At 39.7% G+C, this 27,082-nt stretch overlaps 1 protein-coding gene across 27 annotated transcripts in view; it reads left to right on the forward strand.

Moving 5' to 3' along the window:
• Positions 1–27,082, forward strand: part of adgrb2 (adhesion G protein-coupled receptor B2) — a 162,137-nt gene that overhangs the window by 90,818 nt on the left and 44,237 nt on the right. For all 27 annotated transcript variants that reach the window (XR_013627691.1, XR_013627689.1, XR_013627690.1 and 24 more), the window contains 9 exons: positions 122–190; positions 436–544; positions 1,118–1,264; positions 4,679–4,766; positions 5,316–5,418; positions 9,594–9,637; positions 20,329–20,455; positions 25,566–25,669; positions 26,304–26,406. Coding sequence is in view for 23 of the 27 variants with exons in the window: in XM_078792013.1 (XP_078648139.1) it covers positions 122–190; positions 436–544; positions 1,118–1,264; positions 4,679–4,766; positions 5,316–5,418; positions 9,594–9,637; positions 20,329–20,455; positions 25,566–25,669; positions 26,304–26,406 (894 nt within the window). In the remaining 4 variants the exon portion in view is untranslated. The remainder of the gene's footprint in view (positions 1–121; positions 191–435; positions 545–1,117; positions 1,265–4,678; positions 4,767–5,315; positions 5,419–9,593; positions 9,638–20,328; positions 20,456–25,565; positions 25,670–26,303; positions 26,407–27,082) is intronic.

A 27,082-nucleotide genomic window follows, 5' to 3' on the forward strand; every position in this document is an offset into this window, starting at 1 on the left:
ATTGTATGTATTGTACAATGTTTACTATCTGTAAGGTGGATGCAAGGACGCTACATAAAAAGCAACATTTAAAGCACCTTGTTTGCTGCTGTTCTTTTCAACATCTTTGTTCTTGCTTTAGAAATTCTTCCAGATAATCAGCCACATGTTGGACATGGAAAACCTCGATAAGTGGGAGGATGTGCATCAGGTAATTCATTTTCCTCTTCTGTGGGTATATGTCTTTGTGTTTTGCATGGGGGTCTGAGGGTATCACATTTCATTACTAGGTTCGTAAAAGCCCACTTGTTCACAGACCAAAAAAATCCAAATTCATTGTTATGTATGTCTTTTTGAGTTTAACTCGACATGATGCCCTTGAATATGGTATTTTCTCTTATTCTCTTATTATTAATGATATTTACCCCTGGTTTTCATTTGCCCTTAACCTGCTAGGTCACTCCCGGTGCTGCGTTGTTGATGAGAATTTTGGAAGATTTTATCCATCTCATTGGCGAGGCGCAAAAGCCTTTTCAGAGTTTTCTGGTGGTGACCAACAATCTTAGTAAGTATTGTGCCATACATTAGTTTATATTATTTTACATATAAGATGACTATAGGTTGTTGTTTGTGTTGTTTAAAGCAGACCTATTATACTAATTTTTCAACCCTTTGTAATGACTTGTTGTCTCCTGTGGAGCACCTACACACAACTTTTTAGATCTTCCAGAATCTGCACCTATTGCAACTGTATTTTCATTGTTTTGTTTGTCCTGCAAAAAACGGTTTGTTTTAATTTATTCCACCCATGACCCGCCTCCGGGATCGCCCACTCAGCTGTGATTGGGGTTACTGTATTGTTACTGTATTGTTACTTTATTCTTTTTATTTCCTATTTAAATATGAAACATTTAAACGCAGGAAGTGAACTGTCAGGTATTGCTGAGACATGGAAAAGTTAGCAGTATCGCATAAGATCTGCTTCTTCCTACTCCTCTTCTGCGATGTTTCAATTTTGCGTTATGCCATATTACCATTACCATGACTACAGTATATCAACAACCACCTTTCTTTGTTTACATCTCAGTTTCCCCCCACTGCAGTGACTGTTAAGTATTGCTGTCTGTTTTTTGTCCAGTGATAACCATCCAGCGAGAGCCTGTGTCAGCAGTTTCTAGTGATATAAACTTCCCCATGAAAGGCCGGAGGGGGATGAAGGACTGGGCCAGAACAGCAGAGGACAAGCTCTATATCCCTAAGGAGGTCTTCACCATCCCAAATGAAGGTAGTTAGCCACAAAACAATTACCGTATGCAGCTTAATTTACTTTATAATTCATGAACGTTCAATCCGGTTGCACGTCTTTTATGTGTGACATGTTCAAGCATGATCATGATCATGATTTTCTCTTGGAGAAGATTCAGTTATCGTCACCCTCTCTGTCTCAACACATTTTGGGGACCTGTTATCTCACCACCCAACACTCTTTTCAGCCAAGGTCAGGCAAGTTGGCCAAGAAGTGTTACCATCAGCTCAAATTTATGCACTTACGGATGTCTCTCGTTGAAGCAGACAGATGACTTGTCAAGGGTAGTCGAAGGGCAATGCCGAGGCAGATTTACACTGTAAAGAGTCTCCGGAGGACTTCTGTGGATGTTGTAGATTTGTTAAAAAGAGGCACTTAATCAATGCTAATTTGTCGTTGGATGGTTACTGGAAAGTAAGACACAAGTAAAAGTAAAATACATGCTAGAGCTTTTACCATATGTGCAAATACAGTATAAAGTCAGGGTAATACAAATCAGAAGTTATATACACTATATTCAGCTGTATACATGTTGACCAAGTCAAAGGTTAATTGCATGGTTATTGTACAGGATATTTTGGAGCAGTTTTTATGTTAGTATGTTGATGTTAGTAGGCAAGTTATATAACATACAGTTAGGCTGCGTACACTTCTAAACACCCAACATAACCTGCATTTCCCCAGCATAAAACTATAAAGCCAAAGTAAGTAAGTTGCAGTAAGAATACAACAATGGTCCAAATCCACAGAAAAGAGCAGAGTACATTTGAAGCATCAAAGACAGGTAGAGAAGAAAGCATTGTGAGAATTGCAGATGCAAGCCGATACTCAAAAAAAGCCAAAGGTCACGTCTCACAGGAAATTACACCGGCTGACTTCCTGTCTGGCGCGCCTGCCCAAATTATAGTCCTGAGAAACTAAAGGCTGAAAGAACAGAGCTGTCTGAGACCTTGTGACTTTTACTGATGACAGTGACTCTTTGAAAGGCACTTGTGACATCCTGTATGCTGACCTCAGGGAACCTAATCAATGGCTTTGGCGCTCCTTTCATTCCACTGCGCTGCATGCTTATTTGTTGCCTTTGATATATATTGATGCTGTTTTGTTTCACTGAATATTACCTGAAAAAGATCCATCTCTTCTATAAGGAGCTGGTAGATACTATTTGGAGAAGGACACGTCTGTCAAATCCAAAACTTAGAGTGCTTTTGTAGCTTGTGTCTCGTATGAGTACAAAACACCCTTCAGTGCTGTTTCTTACCCTTTTTTTTATGCTGACATGTCTAGTTTGGAGAAAGCTGTTGCTATGGTAGCATCAATGGTACTCTCCTCTGCCATTGTTTACATTCTGGCAGTCAGCTATTGTTATTTTGGAACTTCTAAAAATGCCTCTGTCTCCTTAAAGAACTATGATTGGTTTGTTTTTTTTTACTTGCTGTTATTGTGTGAGGCAAAATGGATTTAAAATAAATGAATAAAATAAAATGCTGCTAATGTACACATTGCCATTGAAGAGGAGTGGATCAACATTCCACAGGCCACAATCAGCAATCAACTCTAAGCCAAGATGTCTTGCACTGTGGGAGGCAAATGTGGTCAAACCAGATCCTGACCATGGTGCACCCTGAACTGCACATACTTGAGTGGACCTTTTATAGTGGCCAGCCAAAGGCATATAGTATATATTTGAGGTGGATGGATGCTCACAAACATATATTTGACAGATTTTTTAGCAATATTTGAAAGAAATGGGCCTTCTGCGTGTGTTCCTTTGCCAGGTCATACGTTGACGTCGTCACTTGATAGCGATTTCCTTCATTTAACTCCTAATGAAAGCCTGTCAGATGGATGATGGCTTCAACGTGCTCATAAATATCCACACACTGCTTTTGTTTGTGCACACGCATGCAGAACAGACAATTGATAGGTTCATGAAATGCATCAATGAGCACAGGATGGGATTGTTCTCTGAGTGAGGTGAGAACTCCCACTTCATGTCCACGCATGATCCAGTATGCATTGGCCCACGCGCTGTTAAACTAATTATGACCTTAAATGGTGTTATGTTTAGCCCTTAATTGCTGTTTATCACCCACATAGAAGTAGTTGTTGAATTATGGGATGTGTTAAACTGCTGTGGATGTATTGTTTTCATTTTGTTGCACCATGAGCAGGTACCTCGTTCTATTTGATGACCACCTATATATAGACGGGCCCTCCACCAAATGTTTTGACCCAATGTGGCCCTCGGACTGTCACTTTTTGACAGTGTTGCATTAAAAAACGTCATCCAGGCAGCAGTCACAACAGTAGTCACAACAGTCACCCAGGGCAACTGATACCATCAATACCACACTATACCTCCTCTATGTTCATGCTTTTCTGTTGCATCCCCAACAGACAAAGGAGGGAGTGTCATCTCTCAGTTGAACTTTACTGATCCAGTATGGTTCTTCTTCTCTTCTCCCTTCCTCTCACTTGAGACAAAATGACATTTACAGAGGAACACAACTCCTCCTTGGTAGCCTTGCTTTTTTGTTAAAGAAGACTGAAGGGAATGTTGTAAAGCAAAGCGCTGTGAAGGATGAAAGGGCTTAAAAGGGGAAAAAACGGTAGCAGAGTGCAGTGAGCAGGGCACATATACAGTAGAGGGAGCAAAACACACAAGTGCTATTGACATGCAATTGAACACAGTTGTATGCTGGAGCAATTGGCCTTGTGTGTTTCCTGGCAGGAAATAGATCTCACATATTTCCATTGTACTGAGAGTACTGTGCTCCTTTAACCATGTATCTGCTGTGTGCATAATTGACTCTTTCACTGCTACTAGTAATTACCATTTTGACCCAGATAGAAGACAAACAAGATCCTTTTTTGGAAAAAATATATAATGTTTGACAGTTATTTGAGGACTCTGTATTGTATGATTGAGCAAAATTGAGTACAAAACACCTAATGCGTTGCTGACTCACCGTCCATGCATTTTTTTATTGAGTCAGACTGCTAAAATAACCCACCACGGGTTGAGAAGGTTTTGAGTGCCAGCAATTTGATGAAGAAGGTAAAAAAAAAACAAATGATTGATATTGATCTCGTAAGACTGCACGGGAAGTCAGCATTAAGAATAAGTTCCATCTATCTGTCATTTGTGATTATTATATTAAAACTGTAATTATTCACTTTAAAAAGTAATTTTTGGGGGTTTTGGGAACAGATTAATTGGATTTGCATAACTTCCTATGGGGAAAAACTGCCTCGGTTTTGTGTGTTTCGTTTTTTGTCAAACCTTTGTAAACTAATGAATAACAAAAATCGATCTACTGCTCATATCATTCCAATGCAATGTGTCATATTTAAGGTGAATAACTTGTGTATAATAAATGTGTATTTCAGAGGCTGAAACCGATTCAGAGTCCACAATGTACTATGTCATTGGAGCCATCTTGTACAGGACGTTGGGGATCATTTTACCACCGCCAAAGTGAGTACCTCTCGTTAGATTCACCACTTGCAAGCATGCCTACCTATACAGTTTTCTTTACTCCAATCCTGAACTTGATTTTACTTTCCGGCAACTTTGTGCTTTGAAAACTTTTCATCATGTTGCGCTTACCTTGTGTTCCCTTTCCCACTACTTCTTCTATTTCTGTGCCCTTTCTTCTGTCACTTCTTCTTCCAGCTATCTAATTCCAAACACAAATTCCTCATCCGTCTTTTCTTCGACATTGTCTCCCTTGCTTATCTCTCTCCTTTCCTAACGTCTGCCTAGTTATCAGACAAATGTTTTTAGATCTATAAAAAATGCATTTCCCTAGATGCTTCTGTTTTTACCGTGGTGTGTTTTTGTAAGTAAGAATGTGTCCTAATGTGTCCGATAAGGTATTAGTCATACAGATGTCTGGTTGTGACCTACTGTATGTTTTTCTATTCAGGTCAGTGCAGGCAGGGTCTATGGAAAATAATCTACTTACTATTTGTTCATGCTTTAGCTTTTGTCTTTGGCTAATCTCTGCATGTTCATCTTTTGCAGCCAACCTGCAGTGATCAACTCCAAGATCCTGACTGTGACAGTACGACCAGAGCTGCAACCCAGTGATCCAGTAGTGGTGGTGGAGCTTGCAACACTTTTTAATGCAAGTCAAATCTCTTTTTTTTCACTTTACACTTTGCAATTTAAGGGTTGTGGTGTTTTATTACATGCTTTTACAACTTCAACTAAGCCTAAAAATTGTTTAGGACTTTACTCCCTGCCACTGTGTTTGCTGAGTTGAGCGGATGGAGAAAATGCTGCATGCTATAAAGCGCCATAGTGCTGCGTGTGGCCTGAATAAATGCAGACCTTTTTGACTTGCTTATATTGCCAAGTCTCTTGGTGCCCATTCAGTTTATATTGCACTGAAGTGTGTTATTATAAATGACTCGCACTGCACCTTCAGTTGGCTGGCAACCTCCAATAAAGGTTGCTTTCATTAACCGAGCTTTGGTGTAAAGGACTTAAAAAGTAATACCACGTATAATGTATGTTGATTCATAAACAGCTAATTAGCGCATGCAATTTCTCAGAGATTTTGCAGTATCAACAAGGATTTTGATCATTGCACAGTGCAGCACAGATGCTAACCCCAGGTGGTACAGTAATCATTCGTTATTGCGATGAATTGGTTCCAGACCCGACCGTGATAAGTGAATCTTAAATGTTTTTACTGTTACAGTATAGAAAAACTGTTTATGACCTTCTGAATACAGTTTTTAACATTATTAGAGACCTCTAGATACTACCTAATACCCCTATAGTCACCTTCACATTTGTATTAGCCAATAAAGTGCTATGAATGTGTTCCCTAGGGGAGCAGCATGGCAGGTGGAGAGGAAGTGACGTCAGAGGTCCAGTATTGAGATTTAGCTTGGCGTAACACGGTCCTAACAGTAGCTTGTGTTTTTATTAGGGCTTATTGTGCCTGTTGTGGAATAATTAAAATCTGCAATTAAAGCTTTTGCCGGCATTACTGAATCCTGAATGCCTCTGTGAAATTTAGCATTTTTATGCTTGAAAAAGCTCAATTTATCCCCAAAATACACAAAATTTGCTTCAATGTGCATGTTTGATCAATAGGCCATATTCAACCACAAAACTGCATGATTATGATGTATTATATTTTTGAAAAACTTTAGTGAAGCTGCAAAATTCAAACCGCAAAGTGACGAGGGATGCCACCTGTTTTTTATATTGGAATATACATACATACTTTTGCTTGGGCTGAACCTCACATAGATGCCAAATTTTTCGGAGTGCTTGCAATGTAAAGACGAGGCGGAGCGGGCATGTTCCCTAACTGCAGTCCACTCGCTGTTAACCTTGGCCAAAAGTAGAAACAGCCAGCTGCTGAAGCTGTGCCGCCAGAGCAGCTGCCCCAGGCTTCATTCTCCAAAGAGAGGTCGTGTCCTATCTAAAAAGGTGGTCTTAGATCAGCCACTAGTCCCCTTCTACCCACACGTACAGTACATTTTAAATGGCAAGTAAGAAGCAGGAGGTGGGAAATCACATGAGTGGACCCCTAGATGATGCCAAATGTTACCCCTCTTCCTTCTGCCATCCTTCATCCTGCCTTGTGCAAGGCTCCCCCAGCTCACCAACCAGGTTAAGTAATTGCACTTTAATCTAGTTTGCTTTCATCAAAAAAAGTGGAAAGCCCCAACCAGCCTTTTGCGGCTCATCTGATTAACGTAAGATATTCCCTATCAATATGCAGCCAGCATTTATCGCTAGACATACCACTTGTGGTTATAAAAAATGGGAAGGAAATTGCTGCTGCTTTGAAGAGAAATTGAAAAGATAGCTGCTAAGGTGGAGAGCTATATGAGCACCCTCATGCAGCTGTTTGATTCAAACTGCTGTCTTTGGAGGGACGTCAAGCACGCAGATGCGACACATCTGCATGGTGGGAGTGTACTGTTGTCAGGCATGATGAGAGCTGATTGATGGCTGACAATAACACACACCAATACACACCCTGTCTTGTCTTATATCGGTTTGCATGCAAGCCAGAGCGTTGTCATCCATCAATCTGGGTCAACTAGCCTCTCATAAATCTTGCATCCTTCTGCTGTTGGAGAGTCCTGCCCGTGTCGAGGACCCCCGATTCGCTTGTTCATGGAAGATTAGTTGTGAACTTATTCAAAGAGGTGACTTTGCACTTCAGAGAAGTAAATCACCGCACGGAAAAAACATTGTTGGCATTCAGAAGAGTCTAACTTTCACCTGAAAATAAGTGAATCCTTGTTTAAATCTTCCTGCAAAGGCAGGGACATAAATGCATCTATAATTAAGAAGTTATGATTTGGTTTATGTTCTGCGTTTATTTAAGATTTCTGTCAGTTCTTTACTCCTCGATACATTTATGTTAGTGCCGTCAAAAGATTACAAAAATGTTGAGTTTAATTAATTGCCCTCTGTAATTAATTGATCATATTAATCTTTTTTTCAATCTCACCTAAAAATTCCCAAGAAAAGCCCTCACCTTTTTCAATTAAATCCATTACATTATTGTGCCAGATCAAAATACTTATACTTATTGACCTTCCACTGTATTGCCTGTTTAGACCACAAGGGGGGCACATTACTGTGTTCTTTTGTAAATCTCCAAATAATCAAAAATTAAAATTAATTAAGCACTGACTTTAACACACCAAAAAAAAAACAGAATGAGCACTTTTTTGAGATGTACGAATACTGAACACCGAATCAGCTGAGATCTGGTAATATTCCGGTTATAGGAACACAGATGGGTGAATCCTCCAGCAAAATCGTAACTTTGTTTTTCTCTGTCATTTTTCTTTTCTTGTATTCGTAGCTCCTCACCTTGCCCTCACAACTACAATGAGAGCCTATCAACTGGTGCTAAACAAGCCCAAACAGCCAATCAACGTTCACTTCAGGGTGTGACTGACCGTTATTTTCCACTCCAACAACTTGAAACCCAGTGCATGAAAACAGATTTCTTGAAATGGCAACAGTAAAGTTAGAGATTAAAAATGTGATTAACGTCATAAAAACATACCACACTAATTATGATGTTTCTGAAAGTAACTTAAATAAATAAAACCATGACCAAGTCGTCGTCAACCACCAGCTTGTGAAATGCTGCTTTAATACAACATACCAAAAGGGGGAGCCCAAAGGCAAATGCAGCACATGGAAATGACCAACCAACTTGTACTGTATGTACTGTACAGCACATGAAGTGCACCTCCCTCCACATGCCTGCAGTGGGGCGTTTATGTCTCTGTCTTTGGTTGTTAATAGAGCACTATGTCTAACGCTGTGTTGGAAGAAAGGACTAGAATGACTCATTCTTGTTCTGTGGACTCCCCACACACCCACACAACTATGCAACTATGATTAAATGAACCAAATACAAGTTGAAAGGGCTAAAGAACAACCTTTGAAAATAATCAATTTAGAGATCATTCCATCATCAGTGAAACCGGTTGTGATGAGTCGGTTAAAGGTATTGATCCTATGATTAATAGAGTCTCACAGGCAGGTCTTGGTGTGTTTCTAGAACATTCATCCACCTCCACTGATAGCTTGGTAATCATTGTGTGCTACATGTGTGTCCGTGGTTATGTTTTTGTTTTAATACTGTACTATAATACAAAACTATACTATAATACTATAATGTAATGTAATGTTTTTTAGCAGCAAATAAGTTGAGGCCTTATAGGGTCATTTTGATGGTACATTGACTTGTATTAAGGACATCACTGTCATTGCCATGACAACCCAGCACCAAGACATTTCATGTTAAGATAAATAACACTTTGTTCCGTGGTGTCATCATCTTTCATTATTGCACATACACTACATACAGGAACAGCTTTATGAAGAAGAATGCTGAGAATCACTGTGTCTATTTATCATTTTTACAATTGTATCATTTTTATCAATGAATAACAGTGTTTTTGTCAGTTTTTAGTTTAGTTTCTCAGTAGGATTACATAAGCTCTGCTTATTCCTACTCTTTTTTTTGGATGTGTAATGTACTTCAATTTAAGTTTGTCAATCACATTTGATAGCCATTACCATTAATTTATTTTTCTGCCAGTATTTGCTATCCCCCCAACTGTAACTGTTTTCTCCATGACGCCCCCCACTGTCTATCCCAATCCTTCTGTTTTATTGTGTGTTTGCCTCTCTTCATCATCCACACAGCATCACACTTTCTCCTCAGGCAACAAGCTTCATCCTCTGCAATGACACTAACAGATTATCTCCTCCTCCCCACCATCCCTCCTTCTTGTCTTGCAGGGTACATCAGACCCTCAGTGCGTCGTGTGGGACTATGGCAACCCGTGAGTTATTTTGAATTATTTTTAGCGAGTGTGACGCAGGGCTAAATCTTGTTTTTTTTTGTTGTTGTTTTTTTTTGTGCCGATATCCAGTCGGATACATTTTATTAATGAACCGAGACCAGTCTAACGATATTCTGTGTGTTTCCTGTTATTAGTAATTAAATGCAAGTGACAACATTCTCTCAAGTAGTTTGTATCAGATTGCGTCAGTCGGCCAGTGTTTCATTTGCGGGTACTCTTGCAACATATTTGATTGTTATTTCATATTTCTTTGTGGATGATTGGTTTAACTGGAATTAGCATGGTGCCATCACTCACCCTAGTATATTTATTTCCTGTTTCACTTCAGTTGGCCAGTGAGTCCTCTGCATACTGATCTATCTACTACACTAAAAATGGAAGCCAGCACAATCAATTGTGTTCGTATTGCTTTTAACCCATTTAAAAATTCAATAAAAAAAAAAAAAAACTGACATTCCAGCCCACACTAGGTTCCAGGTCATCTCTGTATGCCCTACATTCTCTTTCCATTCCTATGCAAAAAAATGCATTTCTGACCGGGGAATGAGTTTAAGTGGATGTGTGATGTTGCACAGAATCTAACCCAGCGTACCAAAGCATGCCATGTTGTTTGGTTTAGGCCACAAATATGCTCGTTTGAAATATTCATAATCTTGATGCGTTACCCACGCTTCAGTCAGCTTTGACCTTTTCAATATTTGATCAAATGTTTCCCGCTTGTTATGAGCCTCGCTGTCCATTCTTGACACGGGTAGCAGCAGGAGCTGTTAATCAGATCACCAAGTCTTCAGAAGGTGGCATTTACGTCCTAGTCAGAGGGGAGTTTTCCATGCTCTGCCATTATTTCATGAAGGCTCGAACAAGACACTTCATTTTGATGCAAGTGGAAAGGCATTCCTGTGTAAGCTGATAAGGGGCTTGTGTGTGTTTCGGTCAGAAACGGTGCTAATGGCAGATGCTAGGTACTTCCACACTTACTTATTTCTTCAACACAGATAATTCTTTAAATGGTTTTGATGGGTTTGAATTCGTCATGCTGGCAGACGACAAACATTGTGATAAGCTCCACTTCCCTTGAGGCCATATTTGTTGTTTTCCAAGCAACTGCTGACCGAAAGCACAATAACCAGGGAGAGGATCAGGGATGATTGGAATACTGCCGGACTACCTTTCCTTCAGATCGCAGCTGCAGCCAAATTACATTTGCAGACATTATGAGATCAGAGTCAAACAGAATATAAAGTGGAAAGGTGGCAGTGATGTCCATCAAGCCAACATGCTCAAACAAGAAGCTGTGTGGTGAGCATCTAAATGTGTTTGCATGGACTGACGGAATATGTTTGCAGAAGGCAGTGTGCACACATGCACACCACAAGTGCAACTGACCATGTTTAGAGATAACTGCACAAATTATTGGCAACACACACACTTGTTTAACATTTAACATAGAATATTTGAGTTGTATCACTATTATATACCAATATAAAATATTATGAATTATAATATATTTTCATAACATGATTATGAAGTTGTTAAAGCCTGTTATTAGTAGCAAATTAGCATTTTGCTCCTTTTTGTCATTTAAAAATATTTTAAACTTTCTTATCTTTTCTAAAAAAGTACACCTTTATTTGGTTTCTTTTGTTTGTTTTCACATTATAAAAATTATATATTTTAATGTGCCATGGCCCTTGGGCCACACTTTGGACACCCCCTGAGCTTTATTTGTAAACAAAAATAATAATATATATCGCCAGACTGATAAAATTTCCGCCAAAAAACATTGTCAGTGAAGCATAAAGACATATAAACGTGTACAAACTTATTTTAAGAATACTACATACAGTGTATGCTGTACATCTTATTTGCATTATAATATATTGAAGTATTTATTAGCCTATTTTTGGCTGTATCTTTTTTTTCCTAAGCCAGCAACGTTACCTCCGGATATTTCAAACAGTACAGCATCGATATGCTGTTTTTAATGCATAGAATATTGTCGTGGATGTTGACTGGAACTGGGCAGCAGCAACCCAAGAACTGTGCTGAGAATATGTTGTACCAACAATTTATCATATCGCTTAGTCTTGATTTCAAGGGTTTGCTGGTGGCAGCCAAGATGTAGTCAGTACAAACAAGTACAGAAGGCAAACAAAATAGTAACTATAGCAGAGGACAGGAGAATGTATAGCAACAATTCAACATTAAATTATATTCCAAGAAGGAATTATAAATCTGCTTCATGATTAATGCAAAGCATTAAATGTTGTTAATGTACATCACGTTGTTAATGTAGTTACAGTGGGACCATTAATCAGTAGTTTGTTCTTAATTTCCAGCCTGGAAATTTGTTTCTAAATTGTTATTTCAAATTGTTATTTATGTGGGTGTTTATTTATTTATTTTGCCCCAAACGTGCCCATATGTCGATGCCATCTGCTCAAGTCATTGTGCTCACGATCATGTACGTGTCTCCCCCGTTTGCCTCGCTCTCAACCTTTGCTCACTTAAAAAAAAAGAAACATGTATCCTAAAACTGAACTCTATGCTGTTATATCTCAAAATAAGAATGTTGGATTCCCGATTTCAAACAGTATACATAAACACACATTTACATTCCTACTTCAGAAGTAAATAAATGCACATTACAGATGATGCTGACATCTGCAGTGCACATGTTGCTCATCTGAGAAATGCATTTATGCATCAATCCATGAAGCATCCCTCTTCCCATTTCTAGCCGGTGTCCATGCAACACGCTGTCAAACCAATGACGAAGCTCAAGTGGCAACGCTCAGCTCTCTCATTGCTTAAAAACGGGAGTCATTAGTGAGAGATAATGTCATGTACACCGCAGATGAATGGATGACATTTGGCATGTGAGGGTTTGGCGGGGGTCACGCAATCCTATTTCTAATCCCCCAGTGCTTTTCAGCTTGATCTGGGATCAGTGGTTAAAGACCTGGTGAGCAAACGCTGCTGTCCATCACTGCCATGGAGAAATAACAACCTAATATGTGTAGCACAACTGGCACCAACATCCCCAGTGTGCTTTGCCCTCACGTCTTTTTTTGTTCTGTGCCATCTAAAGATATGAGAAACTAATGATTAACGTAATGGGGTTATTGGGGCTAATGGGGCTATTAAAACACTTACAAAAACTTCCAACGAGGTTTTAGGATTTCATATACATGCTGTGTCCATGTAGTAACAGGTACATTCATTTTGCACTTATACTATTTTGCCGTATGTTGTTCATGTTGTTCAGTATTACCAGAATTTCCTTCCTGGGCACATTGACTTCACATCACAACACCTAACATTAACCTTTCCATACACAAAAACATTGCAGCAGTGGCTCATTGCTAGCCTGTGTGGTGTGGCGAGATGTCACTACACCACTAAAGTAGTTATTTGGTGTAAGAATGTTAACAATAATAACATTGTCACTGTAGGTTACATTATGTAACAAGAGCGTTGTTGGTGTTTTTTGGAGGTTTTTCCAGAAGGCTTTATAGGCGGAATAGGTGCGGCCCATTACGTGCATTCTTAGCTTCCTCTTTTTATCAGTTTTTATATCTTTATAGCTTATCAGAAACGTGTGTCCATGCCTCACAAGACCAAAAATCATTCACATTCATACATATGGACAATTTAGAGTCGCTAATTAACCTAGCATGTTTTTGAATGTGGGAGGAAACTGTAGTACCTGGAAAAAACCCACGCACACTGGGGAGAACATGCAAACTCCACACAGAGATGCCAAAGCATCCCCTTGTGGTTGCGGTGTGTACTTTACCTGAACATTGTGGTATTAAATGCAGCATGAACTGTATTTGTGCTAACCTAAAGTAGATGTCACTGAGATGCTATTCTTCTTATGACAAACAAAGTGTTATTTTAAGGTGAAATTATGACATTCCGCTGCCTTATCTGTTGGGCATGGGTGCAAACTTCGGCTTTAGCCAAGATCCATGACGAAACACACAAACTGTAGCACTGTATTGTACATTGTAGCAGCCAGCAGGAGGGGTGAACTGGCTGGTGGGGATTGCTCCACTTTCCCATCTGACTGAGCAGAAGGGATCAGAACTGTGTCAAACAGCGAATCAGCGCATCAAGAGGGAGTCGGCCAGTAGGGCTTAACGTGGGCTCTGCCTCCGCGGGGCGTCTTAGACGTGCACAGGCTCATTCCCCCGGCTATCAAAACGGTCCTTTTGCGGCACGTGTTTGTGTGGTAGCTTTAATTTCTCACCCGTCTTGTTGAGGACTGATATTTTTTGATGCTTCAGTTACGGCGCGGTGGGATCAGTTCTTAGTAGAATATTTGCAAGTCTGTTGCCATGATTTCCTTTTACCGGCGGACTGCATGGATATGGAAAGCTTTTACTTTTTAATATGGATGACACACTTATGTAAAGCAGGGTTAAGTCCCACGGTAGGCTTTTTTGGACTCAGTATTGATCACATCGTCATGTGACCTGTATATTGGAATGTTGTGCATCAACACGTTTTGACAGAAGCCATTAGTGTTTAGATTTTTACTTAGATTGAGAAGAGTGGATCATATATCCTCTTCACTGTGGACTTTGAGGGTAAGTCACTCGCCCACCCAAGTATGTTTCCTAATACATATATACAAGGAAGTTATATTCAGCTTCACCTTATGCTTAACTTGTTTGGCCATACATTATCCTCTCTAATCTTGTGGCACTTGATGTAGGCTTAGAGGCCACTGTTGTCTTTACGTTGTATATCTCTGACCTTGATTAATTTTTTGCAAAAGCTTCATAAAGACTTAACTTTGTGGAAAATTGTATGTTTTCAAATGATCAGCATAATGACTTCAGCATTATTAAATGTTTCTTTTCTCCCTCACAAAGAGGATTGATAATTCATTTTCCACATGAGTGGCTCTCTTTCAGGCCATATTGCCTCCCCATGTTAATAGAGACGCTCGGTTTGCAGTGTCGGACCATTTATGGACCCAGACAACCTGTATCTCTCTGCTTTCTGGTTCATGCTCCGGCTTGCACGCCAGGAAGAAAGATAATCCCTAAAAAGGAGCTTTATAAATTAGCTCATGGGCAGCGGAGGTCAATGCCAAAGCACGCGTAGCACAAAGGGAAGCATGGGGGAAGCAGGAATTTTACCTGTTTGGATGGGAGTAAAACAGAGCTGCATAATTGCAAATGTACAACTAATATTTACAAACAGTTGTCAGTATCAGATCATTAGCCTGTGCAAGTCAACCTAAACGTTCAAAACGTTTCCACCTACAGTAACATACTGAATACAAAAGGGCCACTATGATAGCAACTATGCTAAAAAGAAGTTAAAAGTAAAAAAGAAGTTGCATGTTTTTCAATATTTTATTTTTATTTTTTTGTGAACCGCAAATAGCATCGCACTTTTGACACCTCTACCCTAATGCATGCATATGCTATGTATATCTTTCATCATTTTGTACCCTTGAGTTAGACCAATTAATATTTAATGAACAATTTAACAAACTGTGTACCCCTGTACATAAACATTCCACCAAGCTTCATATAATCTCATGTTTTCCTGCTTCTAAGCTCCATCAGACACGGAATGGAGAAAAAAAACTATACAGAGTCAGTATGTGGGTCAGATACATATATGGATGTTCACACACAGAGATCAAACATGTGCCTGTGTTGTCGTGTAAAAATGTGCTGGTCAGTCCTGTGTAATGGATGCAAGGAAGGGGCAGAGTTAGTGTAGTGGATTTGTGTCATATGAAGATTGGCACCATTGTGTGAGGGACAAAGGCAAGTATACTTGCCTCAAGGGGAGAGTGCGTTCTGGCTTGCATGATGTCTGGGTTGTACTGTCTGGATTTCATGCATTCTGGTACACTGCATATATTTGTATAGTATACTGTATATTGGTAAAACTGCAAAATAGGTCTGGTTGATAAATCTGCCATTGTAAGCCATTGAACACTCTGAAAATGTTATATTATCACTCATAAGCCTGTGCATACGCTGTCCATTTTGTCCAATGTCTTTCAAAATTCTGCCTATCTTTTATAGTTTGCCTTTTGCCTATGAGTCACTTGTTTGTCCTTCTTGTATACTAACAGTTGGGGGGTGTTATTGATTTGGTCATCTCACCATCCATGAGATGAGAGGCATTTATTTTAAACACAGCCGATGGCACACATTACCCAGATCAGCTGTGACAAAGCAAAAAATATCCAGGGGTCTTGCAATGTAAAATGCAGGGCTTATATTGAATCCCTTTTTGAGACATTTCTTGCAGCATCTTAAATTAGTTTTCTGTATTAACTGTTGTAAAACATTGTAAATGTATAAATAAATGTGGTAATGATAATTATATCTACTGACTGCAGTGCGACACACAAAGTGTAAACTGCGGGTCAGGAGTGCATAGGAGTGCATCCTTGGCACCATCACTACTGGCGTTTACCAGCAACACAAATCAAGTCTAGCTTTCTCCCCAACTTTACCCACATCCAGATGAAATCCTTTCATCTATGACATCAATTTTAGAATTCATAGCATGCTTAACCTTTTTCTTTTCATAATAGGGTGCAATTGGCTTTCATATTGCTGCCCTTTCATTCAAGAGTTGGCGCCAATTTATTCCCTGTTGACACAAAAGGTCAATTTTGTTATTTTTCAGATCGTTTTACTGTTTTTTTTGTAACATTTGCTACACCGCTTTTTAACAGTCAGGTGACAAATACTATTGTAAATGACGGTTAACTCCAGCCAAAAGTTGAAGCATCATTCCTGAAGTTCTATGATGTGTTTTTGGAAAAGCTGTACAGCCACTCTCTGTCACTGCATTGGTCTGTTGGTCGTTCAGCAACTTTCGACTAAAAAATATCATGGCAACAATTGGATGGATAGCCATGACCTTTTGAGCAGACATTTATGGTCCCCGGAGGAGAAAGCATAGTGACTTCGGTGAAGCCGCTGATGTTTTATTTAGCACAGCAAAGCAGGTGAAAGGTTTTCACTTATCAGATTAAATATTTCATCAACTGGATTGTCACATTTACATACAGTGATGCTCGTGTTCTCCATGAGAATGAATCTTTCCTGTCAGAGCTGTGTTTGGAGCAAGTTGGATTGAGATTTTCTACATAAGCAAAGATGTAATGAAAAATATTCATCCTAACATGGATGGTAAATACACTGTTTACTTAACTCATTCAATCCCAGACATTTTTCCAAAGGTAACCCTCTTGCACTCCAGTCCGGTTTGGTCTTTCAAGGCAAACAAAATATTGTGCAAACATGAACCCCATCAAAATTTAAGATTATGAATACGTTTCAGGAAAATATCAGTTTCTGACTAAAAAAAATAACGGACAAAATGCATTTTGTAAAAAATGTACTTTTTTTGCTTTTTCTCACCTTCTTGTGTCCGTTTTTATAACTTAAAACTGCTCTAAAAGCAGCATCCCTTCGTGTGCAGTTGTCATCACCTCTTTTTGCCTCTCACGCATAAAAATTTAAAAGACGCATAAATACATCTTTAGGATTGGGTGTTTGAGATCATATTTTTGATGGTACCCATTGCAATACAGTGTACATAGTTATGTTTTTTGGGGGGGTTTTGGGACATAAGAAGAAACAAAGCTATCTAATCTAACTCCTTGTCTATGCCTCAGCTATTACTGATACTTCACTTCTTGTGTTTAAATGTTGCTATTTTCCATAGGGAGAAAAAATAATGTTACGTCGCTGTGTGGGTCTGAGTTGTTTATCACAACACTACATATTTTACTTGCCCCACGTTGGGACCATTGCAGTGTACATTTGAGAACCGTGGCCTTTAAAACCACCTACAAGCATCTGCACACCTGTTTGTACATCTGGGATCTGCTTTCCATGATAAGATAAGCAGACTGCATCTCTATTTAAATGCAAAAATAAAACAAAATTATCCATTTATCCCTCCTAAACAGTGAATTGCGACTAGTTTTACCTCAGCACAGCAAGCGCCTGTGAAGAAGCTTTGCAGGGTTTGCTCCACTTATTGGTAGTTGGAGACGACGGGGGGGGGGGTCTTTTTTGTTAAAAAATGCATGGTTATAAACAAATCTATTCCTCTTTAATTCGAGGAAGACCAGCAGTCAATAAAGAATGAAATTCAGTCTGCAAATCAATGTGACAGTTTGTATTTCTACATGTGTCCTTGTTGGCACAAGAAATACTTTTTTGTGCCAACAACAAATATTGCAAGGCAGTTGTCATGATGGAAGGGTGTGTGGGGTCATCATGTTGGAAAATTGCCATGCGGCCCAGTTTCCGAAGGGAGGGGCTCATGCATCAGAAAGTCATAGTTCATATTTGAATTCATACCGCCATAATTCTTTGCTACAGATATTGTTGACTTGGGTTGTTGTTGTCGCTTGACCCTGACTCTGTTGCGTATACCAGTTCATATGGTCTGCAGAGACGACAAACTCAGTCATGCCATGCGATGAAAAATGGCGGTAATCAACAACGTGAACATATTTTGCATGATTAACGCATGCGCATCATGTCAAGCCACCTCACTCTGTTTATGACGACAGACAAAGGAGTCTGACGCTTATAACTTTCTTCAGATCTGGACACAATTCTAACACCATATACGTATGTATCTCCAACTGATCCTCCTCAGAGTGAGACCTCATTGTCACTAGACCACAGAGAGGTGCGTTCAGGGACACTTGGAATGTCATGCCAATACCTTTATTGTGCATGTATGTGTGGTCTAAATAAACCAAGACAAATAAAAACAGTAAGTAGATATTCTTATTACAATTTTTGAGATGGTGGTCATTTCATACTGACACACGTGTGTTCTTTCCATACATTCTTCTCTTTAAGCCATAAAATTTGGAGGTCTTGCACCCTTGTCCTGGTAACCAAGGTACCAGTGTACATTAATTTCCTTTGTCACCTACAATACAAATCTTACGTATCTTACATTTTACAATATGCTGACCTACTTTGGATGTTTGTAGTACACATCAAAGTGGCCCCTCATGCTTCTATTTTTTATATGCTGTACCAATAGTTTTATTTCTTATGGGAGAATTGGATTATATTTATCTGCCAGTAGCAATTCCATTGCCATACTTTATGGAAGCAATATATTTAATGTTGTATAATGTATTTGCTGCATTATAGCTGTTTCATAGGACAAACTGTCCTCAAAAATACGCCCTGCTTTTCATTGTTTTGTTTATTTTTTCTTCTATTGTCTTCCCACCAAACGCTTCCCACTGTTGGAGATGGGACCTCGATATAGCGGCGTCATCACCAATCACTGCAACACACACACACACACACACAGTTTCTGGCTATCCAGGATTTGTTGGCTTAATTTTCTGTGCAGCAAAAGAGACCTGGAGACAAGCCATCCATATGTATTTATAGTCTTAGCTCTTTTTGAATCACATCTTTTTATCTTCCTGTCCCAAAAGTGAGAACTCTGTGATACAGCAGAATAACTTTTGCCCTCAATGTGTAGCAGAGATGTAGAGATGCCCAGAATTCGAAGGTGGTCTACAACTACAATAATCATCATATACAGTAGCATTGTTGAATGAATAGCTCACTAACAATATTATGATTATGCAGGCATACCCAGTGGATTGTCTATTGAGTGTATGTTCAAAAGCAGCACTGTGAAGAAAATCAATATCACGCAAGCATAAGTCAAGCTTATCAAATCAGCAGATGAATACGTTACATTGCCCATTCATTCACCATCGAAGGTACTCAATGTCATAAGTGTTTGAAATGAAAGTGAAACACATTGCTTTTGTCTTATTTATTCTTTGATATTGAATGAGATATCTACTACCTCTAACTCTCTGAACCTCACTGTTGAACATTCTTACCCTGGTGAAGGGGACCAGTTATGCTCATTTTCCACTTTTTGTATTGAGTTTGGACTCCTGCTATAGAGCGGCTACATACAATAACCCGCACATAGAGATTTCTAGATCTTCCAGATCCTGCACCTCTTTATTTAGCATTTCCATGGACTTCCTGCTTCCAACCTGGCCTGTTAATCCACGGCCCACCACCAGGCACGGCCACATCATTTAACATGAGAATGCAACATTCTAACAGCATTTATAGGTTGTAAAAGTAGTAAAAGCATAATAGGTTCCCTTTAAACACAGGAAGTGAAAGAGTAAGATTAAAAAAAATCTGCTTCTTCCTACTTCTTGTGCCATCGTAACTGTGCCATTACCACATGTTCTATCATCTTGAATGACTTCTTAACACAACAACACCAACAATAATAATACAATTCATCATGAATAAGTACTGCCGGCAATTAGTGCCATGCAAAGTCAAAGAAAATAGGGTATTAAAAGAAGAAAGGAAGGGGGCTGTTTAGACTTCTAAACACGGCGACCTGGAACAAGCCGAGTGACACTGGCTGCCAACAGGCCAAGTGCACCATGCATATTAAACCTTAAGAATAAACGGGATCACTGCAGGAACTTGGTGAACTTCACAGAGGTTTATCCTCTGAGACTCTTTGTCCCCTTCCTCTTAGGTGGAACTTCTCCTGCAGCCGTGTAATAATGCTCACAATCCCTGTTTTTGTCCCCTATGCCATCCCCCTTACCTACCTCCCCTCCCATTTCTCCCCACCTCCAGGGAAGCTGGCGCTGAAAACTGGGGCACACAAGGCTGCCAAACGCTCGCATCAACCACTGTCCAAACCAAATGCATGTGCAGCAGGATATCCACCTACGCTGTGCTAGCGCAGCAAGCTAAAGAGCCGGTGAGTCACCACTGCATAATCTGATGTACTATTTGGGACTTGGGGGGGCTAATTAGGCAACTACTACCAGGGGTCAGGTCAATGAGCTGTTTGCGTGGTATAAATTTAGATGGCATCCCTGTTTAGTTGGATTATTGCAGCAGGCTCTCAGTGCCAGGTTGTTGTCATTATTCCAGTGAGATTTATTTTAATGGATGACGCAGTTGAAGTTTTAACAAGTTTCAAACCAAACAGTGTTGCATTGGTTCAATATCGATGCGGCGCCTGATGCAGATTCGACGCAGCTTTGGGGCAGTCAGGTTTCATTTTGTGCAACTTTGCAATAAGGTAAAGGTGTTGGTGAGCATGTGATGGATGAAAGAAAAGCTCTAACGTATGTGTGTTTTGGGCTGTAACCTGTTCTAAACACAGCATACGGTTTATGGTGTGCATTTGACATGATCGAAAAAGGCTCTTTAGCGGTTTGGGGCTATAATGTGATCTTATAGATTGACCCACTCTTGTAGGGTGCTAATGGACTTTAGAAAGACCTGACAGGATAATGGTTTACCTCCTCTACCACTCGCTGTGCCCATTTTCACCAGTTAATTAATGGTATAGCACAGCAGTTTGTCATACCTTTTACCATTCACTATTCCACATTTTCAGCATGTGTTTTGCTGTCACCCCCACTCTAACTTTCAGCCTTTTCTCACCTGCCTTCAGCATTGACTAAAGTGTAGGTGTTCCAAGGTTGTGTATGTATGTGTGTTTGTATGAGGGATGGTCGTGGGTTTGGCATTTTTCCAGCTTTCCCTCTGTTGATGGTTAAAATGGAGCCAGAAAAACAACAAGCAGATTCTTCAGGTGTCACACAGATGGAAAGGAGATGTGGAGGAATGGAGGACTTTGGGGTGGATAGGAGATGAACAAGCAGAAGAGGCACAAAGGTGTCAGTTTATGGAGAAGGCGGGGGGGGGGGGGACTGGATGAACTGAAAGAGTGAGGATGCATTTGTTGCCATGGTAATGAGCTGCATATACTTAGTTATTTCAGCTTTACTGTAAACAACTTTAGCTCTGCATTGAAACTTGTGGACTCGACCCCTGACTCATAGTGTTTATCTTGCCAGTAGGTTTTGTGTAATTCAATGCTTCCAACTTTGGAAAGACAGTTTCTGGAAAGCCCTTATTTCTACATTCTCTAGTGCGCAAAGCATGCTCCATAAAAGCATGCTTGGATGAGTTTGAACAAGGTTTGCCCTTGACCGCAACCCCATTAAGGCCCATTTGAAATAACCAGTGTGAGCCAGGCCCTCGATTTGACTGAACATCAGTGGCCTGACTGGTCTAACTTCACTCTCCAACATCAATCTCTAACAGCCATACTGGAGGTTCTCAGGTTGCAAAGGAGTTTGGTTCCTGTGTTCTGTTCGGTACTCATACCGAAATTAGCATTAACTAAATTAGCATCACTTGACACACAAAACCTGGACATAAAATGCAGTAACAAAAACACTAAATGCAAGAATCAAATTAAACTAAATGAAAGCTTTTTATAAATGTCAGTTTCATTGGAGGAGATCCTTCAACATGCTCAAGGGTACTGTAGTGACCTCCTGTTTGTGTAGGCTTACGGAGTTGTATGATTATATATTGGCTTTTGTGACATTTATGTGAGGAGAGTGTTGGTGTCAGTCATTAGTCATTCATCAATCAGCACCAACACACCATTAAAGCTAGTATTTAGGACCAAAAGGTATGGGTCAGTACCTTTTGTGTCAATGGCACTCAGTCAGTAGAGGCTGATTGCTCAATGTCGCTTTAGGGTCCTCCAGAGTAAGCTTTCAATTTCAGTGGAGATTGGATTTTCTTAAACAAAGAGGGATCGACTGAATTAATTAGGTGGCACATACGATACAGGTCTGATCCGGGTGGTTCAGATGCATGCACGTGTGGTGATCGAGTTGTTTGTCATAGCTGAGCTGCAGTCGAGACAGCTAAGCTCAGGACACGGTGCTACAAGGACAAAAGGAGTGGAGGTCTGCAGATTAACCTCCTTGTTTAATAGAAAATAAGGGAAGGGAGGAGAATGTGACAGGAGGGATTGAGAAGTACTGCTGCCTTTACAGTGGAGTGAGGGACAGCTGGTTAATCCTGTTTACTCTTTATGGCCTTTGAGATTCCAGTTTGTGTATTCTGTGTGTGTGTCTGTCGAGACCTTCTATCACCGAAACAGAAGCCCAGAAGAGTTGATTGATTAAGGTCACGCCGCCATGCAATAAACCCAAGCCAACTTGATTCCCAAAATGACTGCAGTGGGAAGGCAAACCCCACGGATGTGTCTGGACTCATTGCCTCGACAGTCCTCATAGGGATCATGGGATTTGGAGTTGGCACTTGCGTCATAATAAAAGTCAATTTAACATTTTGTGCCTCCAGTTAATCAAGTGATCGCTTTGTGCTGGATTTATTTTTTTTATTCAACGTACCCTCTGTACAGTCTTGACACAGGATTATTCTTACTATTAATAATTATGCCGGCCGCGATATATTGGCATTTGCATTCATGTCTGTTTTCCTCCAAACAGGCAGGAAGAGGGTTTTCACTGTGTGCATTGGTGTCCCCACCTTAGCACATTTATTTCCATAGAACAACAGCATGGACAGAGTGAGCCCTTTTATCAGTCTCTTTGTCTTGGTGGGTAGAGGCGGGGCTGCTAGCATTCACACACAGCGCAGAAGACTGTAACCTAGTAGAAAAAATCTAAATGAATATAAAAAATATACAAACTAGTAGAAACAAATACAAATATATTTTTCATTAGAATTTTTCCCACAAAAGTAAAGTTAAAATCTCATCGTGTCTCACTCTCTCAGACCCAAAAATATAAAGAAACTTGCAAATATATATTTTTTCTGAATTTCAATCTCTAACTTAGAGCTGGTTGATTTTCAAAATGCCAAAATAAAAATAAAGAAAAAAAGAGAGTAGAAAAATAATGGGCACTTTTTGCTTGGTTTGTGGTTAGAATTGAATGTGAAAAAAAGTACTCAGCATTCAAACTGGTTACTCTCCACTTTACATAAATGCTTAAACTGGATTTATGATTCCTATTTAAGATATTTGGCGTTAACACTTTGCATCTGTATGTATTTGTGTTTAATCTCCGCAATGCCAAAAATAATTAAAAACAGTAGAATTGGAAACAAAAATAAAATAAGGATTTTTGCTGGCTTAGTAGTTAGTATTTATTGCTTTTGCTTGACACTCCACACTCACACTTTATTTAGCCTCCATTAGACATCTTAAACTGGTTTATTCTAGTTATTTATGAGGTTTGGCATTGCTGCTTGGCATCTGTATGTGAAATAAATAGGTATTGGCAATGGGGGGAAAAAAGAGAAGCCAGGCATAGCTCATGTTTAGTAGTTTCAAGGACAACCAATCATATTGCAATGACTGAAAACTATCGTGAAAGACAACTTAACCACAGTAAACAATGCCACAGAGGAGTCTCACTCTAACAGTAGAGTGTTTAACCCAGCATGCCTTGCAGAAGATTTAAATCCTCTTATCCCACCAACATGGCAGACACATTTACACAACCACACAGAATTAGTAGTTGTGAATTAAAAAGCTGAGTGGAGTAAAAACGACGAAGTCGTCGTAGCTGGGAATGACAGCGAAGGTGAGAATGACATGGGAGAGGAAGGAAGGAGATAAAAAGACGGATTTGATGGCGGTGCGGGGTGGGCAGGAGGAGGGACGTGAGTGAGGGAAGATAAGTAGGTTAAACTTCCTGGGCTGAAAATAACTATCTTCTCCATCGCATGGTCGGCCCAGGCAGGGGGGCACGGTCATATCCAGCAAAGCTCTGCATGCTTTCTAATCTGTGTGGCTGTGTTTCATTCTATATTCTCTTTGCACACATACAGTAAGCAAATGAAATTAGCGACAAATGCCGTTGCAAAGAGACATTTGCATGACGCTATAGCCCGTGGTCCCAATTTGTATTTGCTTCTTTGTACTAACGAAAATAGACACATAATAGCCTCACCCCCGTTTTGCCTAACCAATTACAGGAATGCTGTTGGACAAATTGACACAATGGAGAACTGAGGGACAATTTGTTGATGTAAATTGAATAAATGACATAATTGCATGTCTGGTAGAGGCTAATTTAAGAGTAGAGACATCCTCCACCTTGTGCATTCTTGCTCAAACCTCTCAAAAAGCTGTAACCATAATTTTGCCTTGAGAAGAAAAGCCAAAAATAAATAACACCCTCAAATGTTAATATATAATATGCAAGCTACGGGATCATTGCAGGGACACGAGACAGCAACCTAAATGAATAAACTAGTTAGCCTCCAAAATACTTATTCTAAACTTAAGTGCTTCAAATAGTGTGGGGAAGAAGGACAAAGAAGCCAAAAACGTACCACTTCCACACGGAATGGGAGGAGAGTTTTTTTTTCTTTTTTTTACCTTGCCATGTCAGTTAGTGACCAGAATACTATAACGTGTCTTTTGATGCTAGAGAAAAAATAAACTACTGAACTTACTTTTGGTCTGATTGATGCAATTTCCTGTGGACCATGTGACTAAAATTTGTGTCACAGGACTACAACTAAACTAAAATCATAGTAGACATAATTCTTCAGTCCATTTGCCATGCACTGAACTACTTTTTTCTCATAACTAATCTTGAGCAGATACACTCACCGGCACCCAGCCTTTCAATTACTTGGCACACATGTCCAGGCTTTTGAATGTATGTGTGGTTCTATGTCCTGTATTTGCATTAAGTGGAGTGCACAGTGCTTGTGTGTGCGTGTGTGTGTGTACAGCGATAAATCTTGATGAAAGGGAGGGCAAGTCACCCGAGGGAGTAAATTGTGTGATTGAGAACTTAAACATGGGCCAAACATCAAGCCCATTTGGTAGGCAGCGGGGTGTGTAGTGTACTGGCAGCATCATTCCTTTCTACAGCACGTCCCTAGAGAGAAGCCATGTGACAGTACACAAGCAGTCTGGAGGTATGTTTATGAGATGATACTCTTTAGTAATAATGAACTACTTTTTCTTTGTCTCCTCTTTTTCTCCTCTTGCTTCTGGCTCTTTTCAGGAAATGGGTCCCACCAGCATGCCCTCAGTGCCCCTCATGGTGGGCTGTGGGGTCTCCTGTACCGCTCTGCTCATCCTGCTTCTTATCTATGCTGCCTTCTGGAGGTATTTGTTTGCACAAACATTGCACTCGTTTTTAATGGCTTTATGCAAGTGTAACTGAACATTGTGTTAAGTCGTGCACCAAATAGAGTCTCCTGGAGGCGGGGATGCTTAGAATCTTTACCAGCACTAGATTCTTTCTCTATCTGCAAGTGCAGTACATCCATGCATTTTCTTTATATTTTCTACGAAATTGTACTTCAGTTAAACAGTGCCTCATGCTACTTTCATTATTAGTTCCAGTTGGGTAGAATGGCCCAAATATGACATGTTCCTTGAATTTCCTGAAAAAGATAAAAGCTATTAATCATTTCAAATGATTTTTCATTAGTATCCCTTCCACACACTTACATGTGTCATTTAGACTGATCCTTTAGAATGGTTCAACAGTGTTTTGCTCACATTTTATGAAAACATGATAAATGATTTTTCATTAATGTCTCTCCAGCATATCTTTTACAGTTTGACATACTTCTATGTTATTTCTAACAAAACATACCTATTCAGCTACCTCAAAATCACAACAAAATAACTTTTATTTTGTACTATATTATTGATATTTATGTCACATTAACCTAAACATCTACATAACAAAAAAATGAGAAGATGTGTTTCAGTCTTGCTCTGCTCCTTATAGGTATATCCGCTCGGAGAGATCCATCATCTTGGTGAACTTCTGCCTCTCCATCCTGGCCTCCAATTTACTGATTTTGGTGGGACAATCACAAACACTCAGCAAGGTAAGACACTGTAAAGAGTAAACAAACATATAAAAAAGTATAAAGGCCAGAAGACCACTGTCTTAGAACAAAACACAATTTTGTTCTGCCCAGAAACCTTTGGAAAAAAGAATGAAACAGTTGACATTGTGGACCTCACACTGTTATAGCATTGCTGGACAAAGGTGCTCACAGTATGATGCAGTAGAAACGTAGCACTAATTGCATAACCATTAGTTACTAAAGGTTCCGGATTCAGACTCAAAGTAACAATTTGCCTGTACACGACTATAAACGGCACAACTTTGAAACTGTTATACCCTGTCTGTGCAAAGTTAGTGATTTTAATCAAAAGTGATTTGAAGTGATGTACAGCAAAGCATGCTGGGAAATGTTAATCTGCCCCTTTCACAGCTGCAAACCCTTCTGGGATTGTGATATTTTCGAGTAAGAGGTGGTCGATTGACAATCACTTCACAAAAATGAACCACCATGCCAAAACAACCATAGTCATGCAGCTGCAGCCGCCCCCTCCCCTTTTCTGGCTCATCCAATCAGCAGTCAGGACACATTCAGCTCAGCTCATTCACCTCACTCAAGGTTCCTCTTGGTTCCAGCAAACTTTTAATGATTAATTCTATCGATTAAATAATTCCAGTATTTTTTTACGGTTGGAAAATCAGAATAATACATTTTT

This window comes from Doryrhamphus excisus, linkage group LG7 (assembly GCF_037039965.1).
Source record: "Doryrhamphus excisus strain RoL-2023G ecotype Guam linkage group LG7, RoL_Dexc_Guam_v1.1, whole genome shotgun sequence".
In the NCBI taxonomy this organism is placed as follows: Eukaryota; Metazoa; Chordata; class Actinopteri; order Syngnathiformes; family Syngnathidae; genus Doryrhamphus; species Doryrhamphus excisus.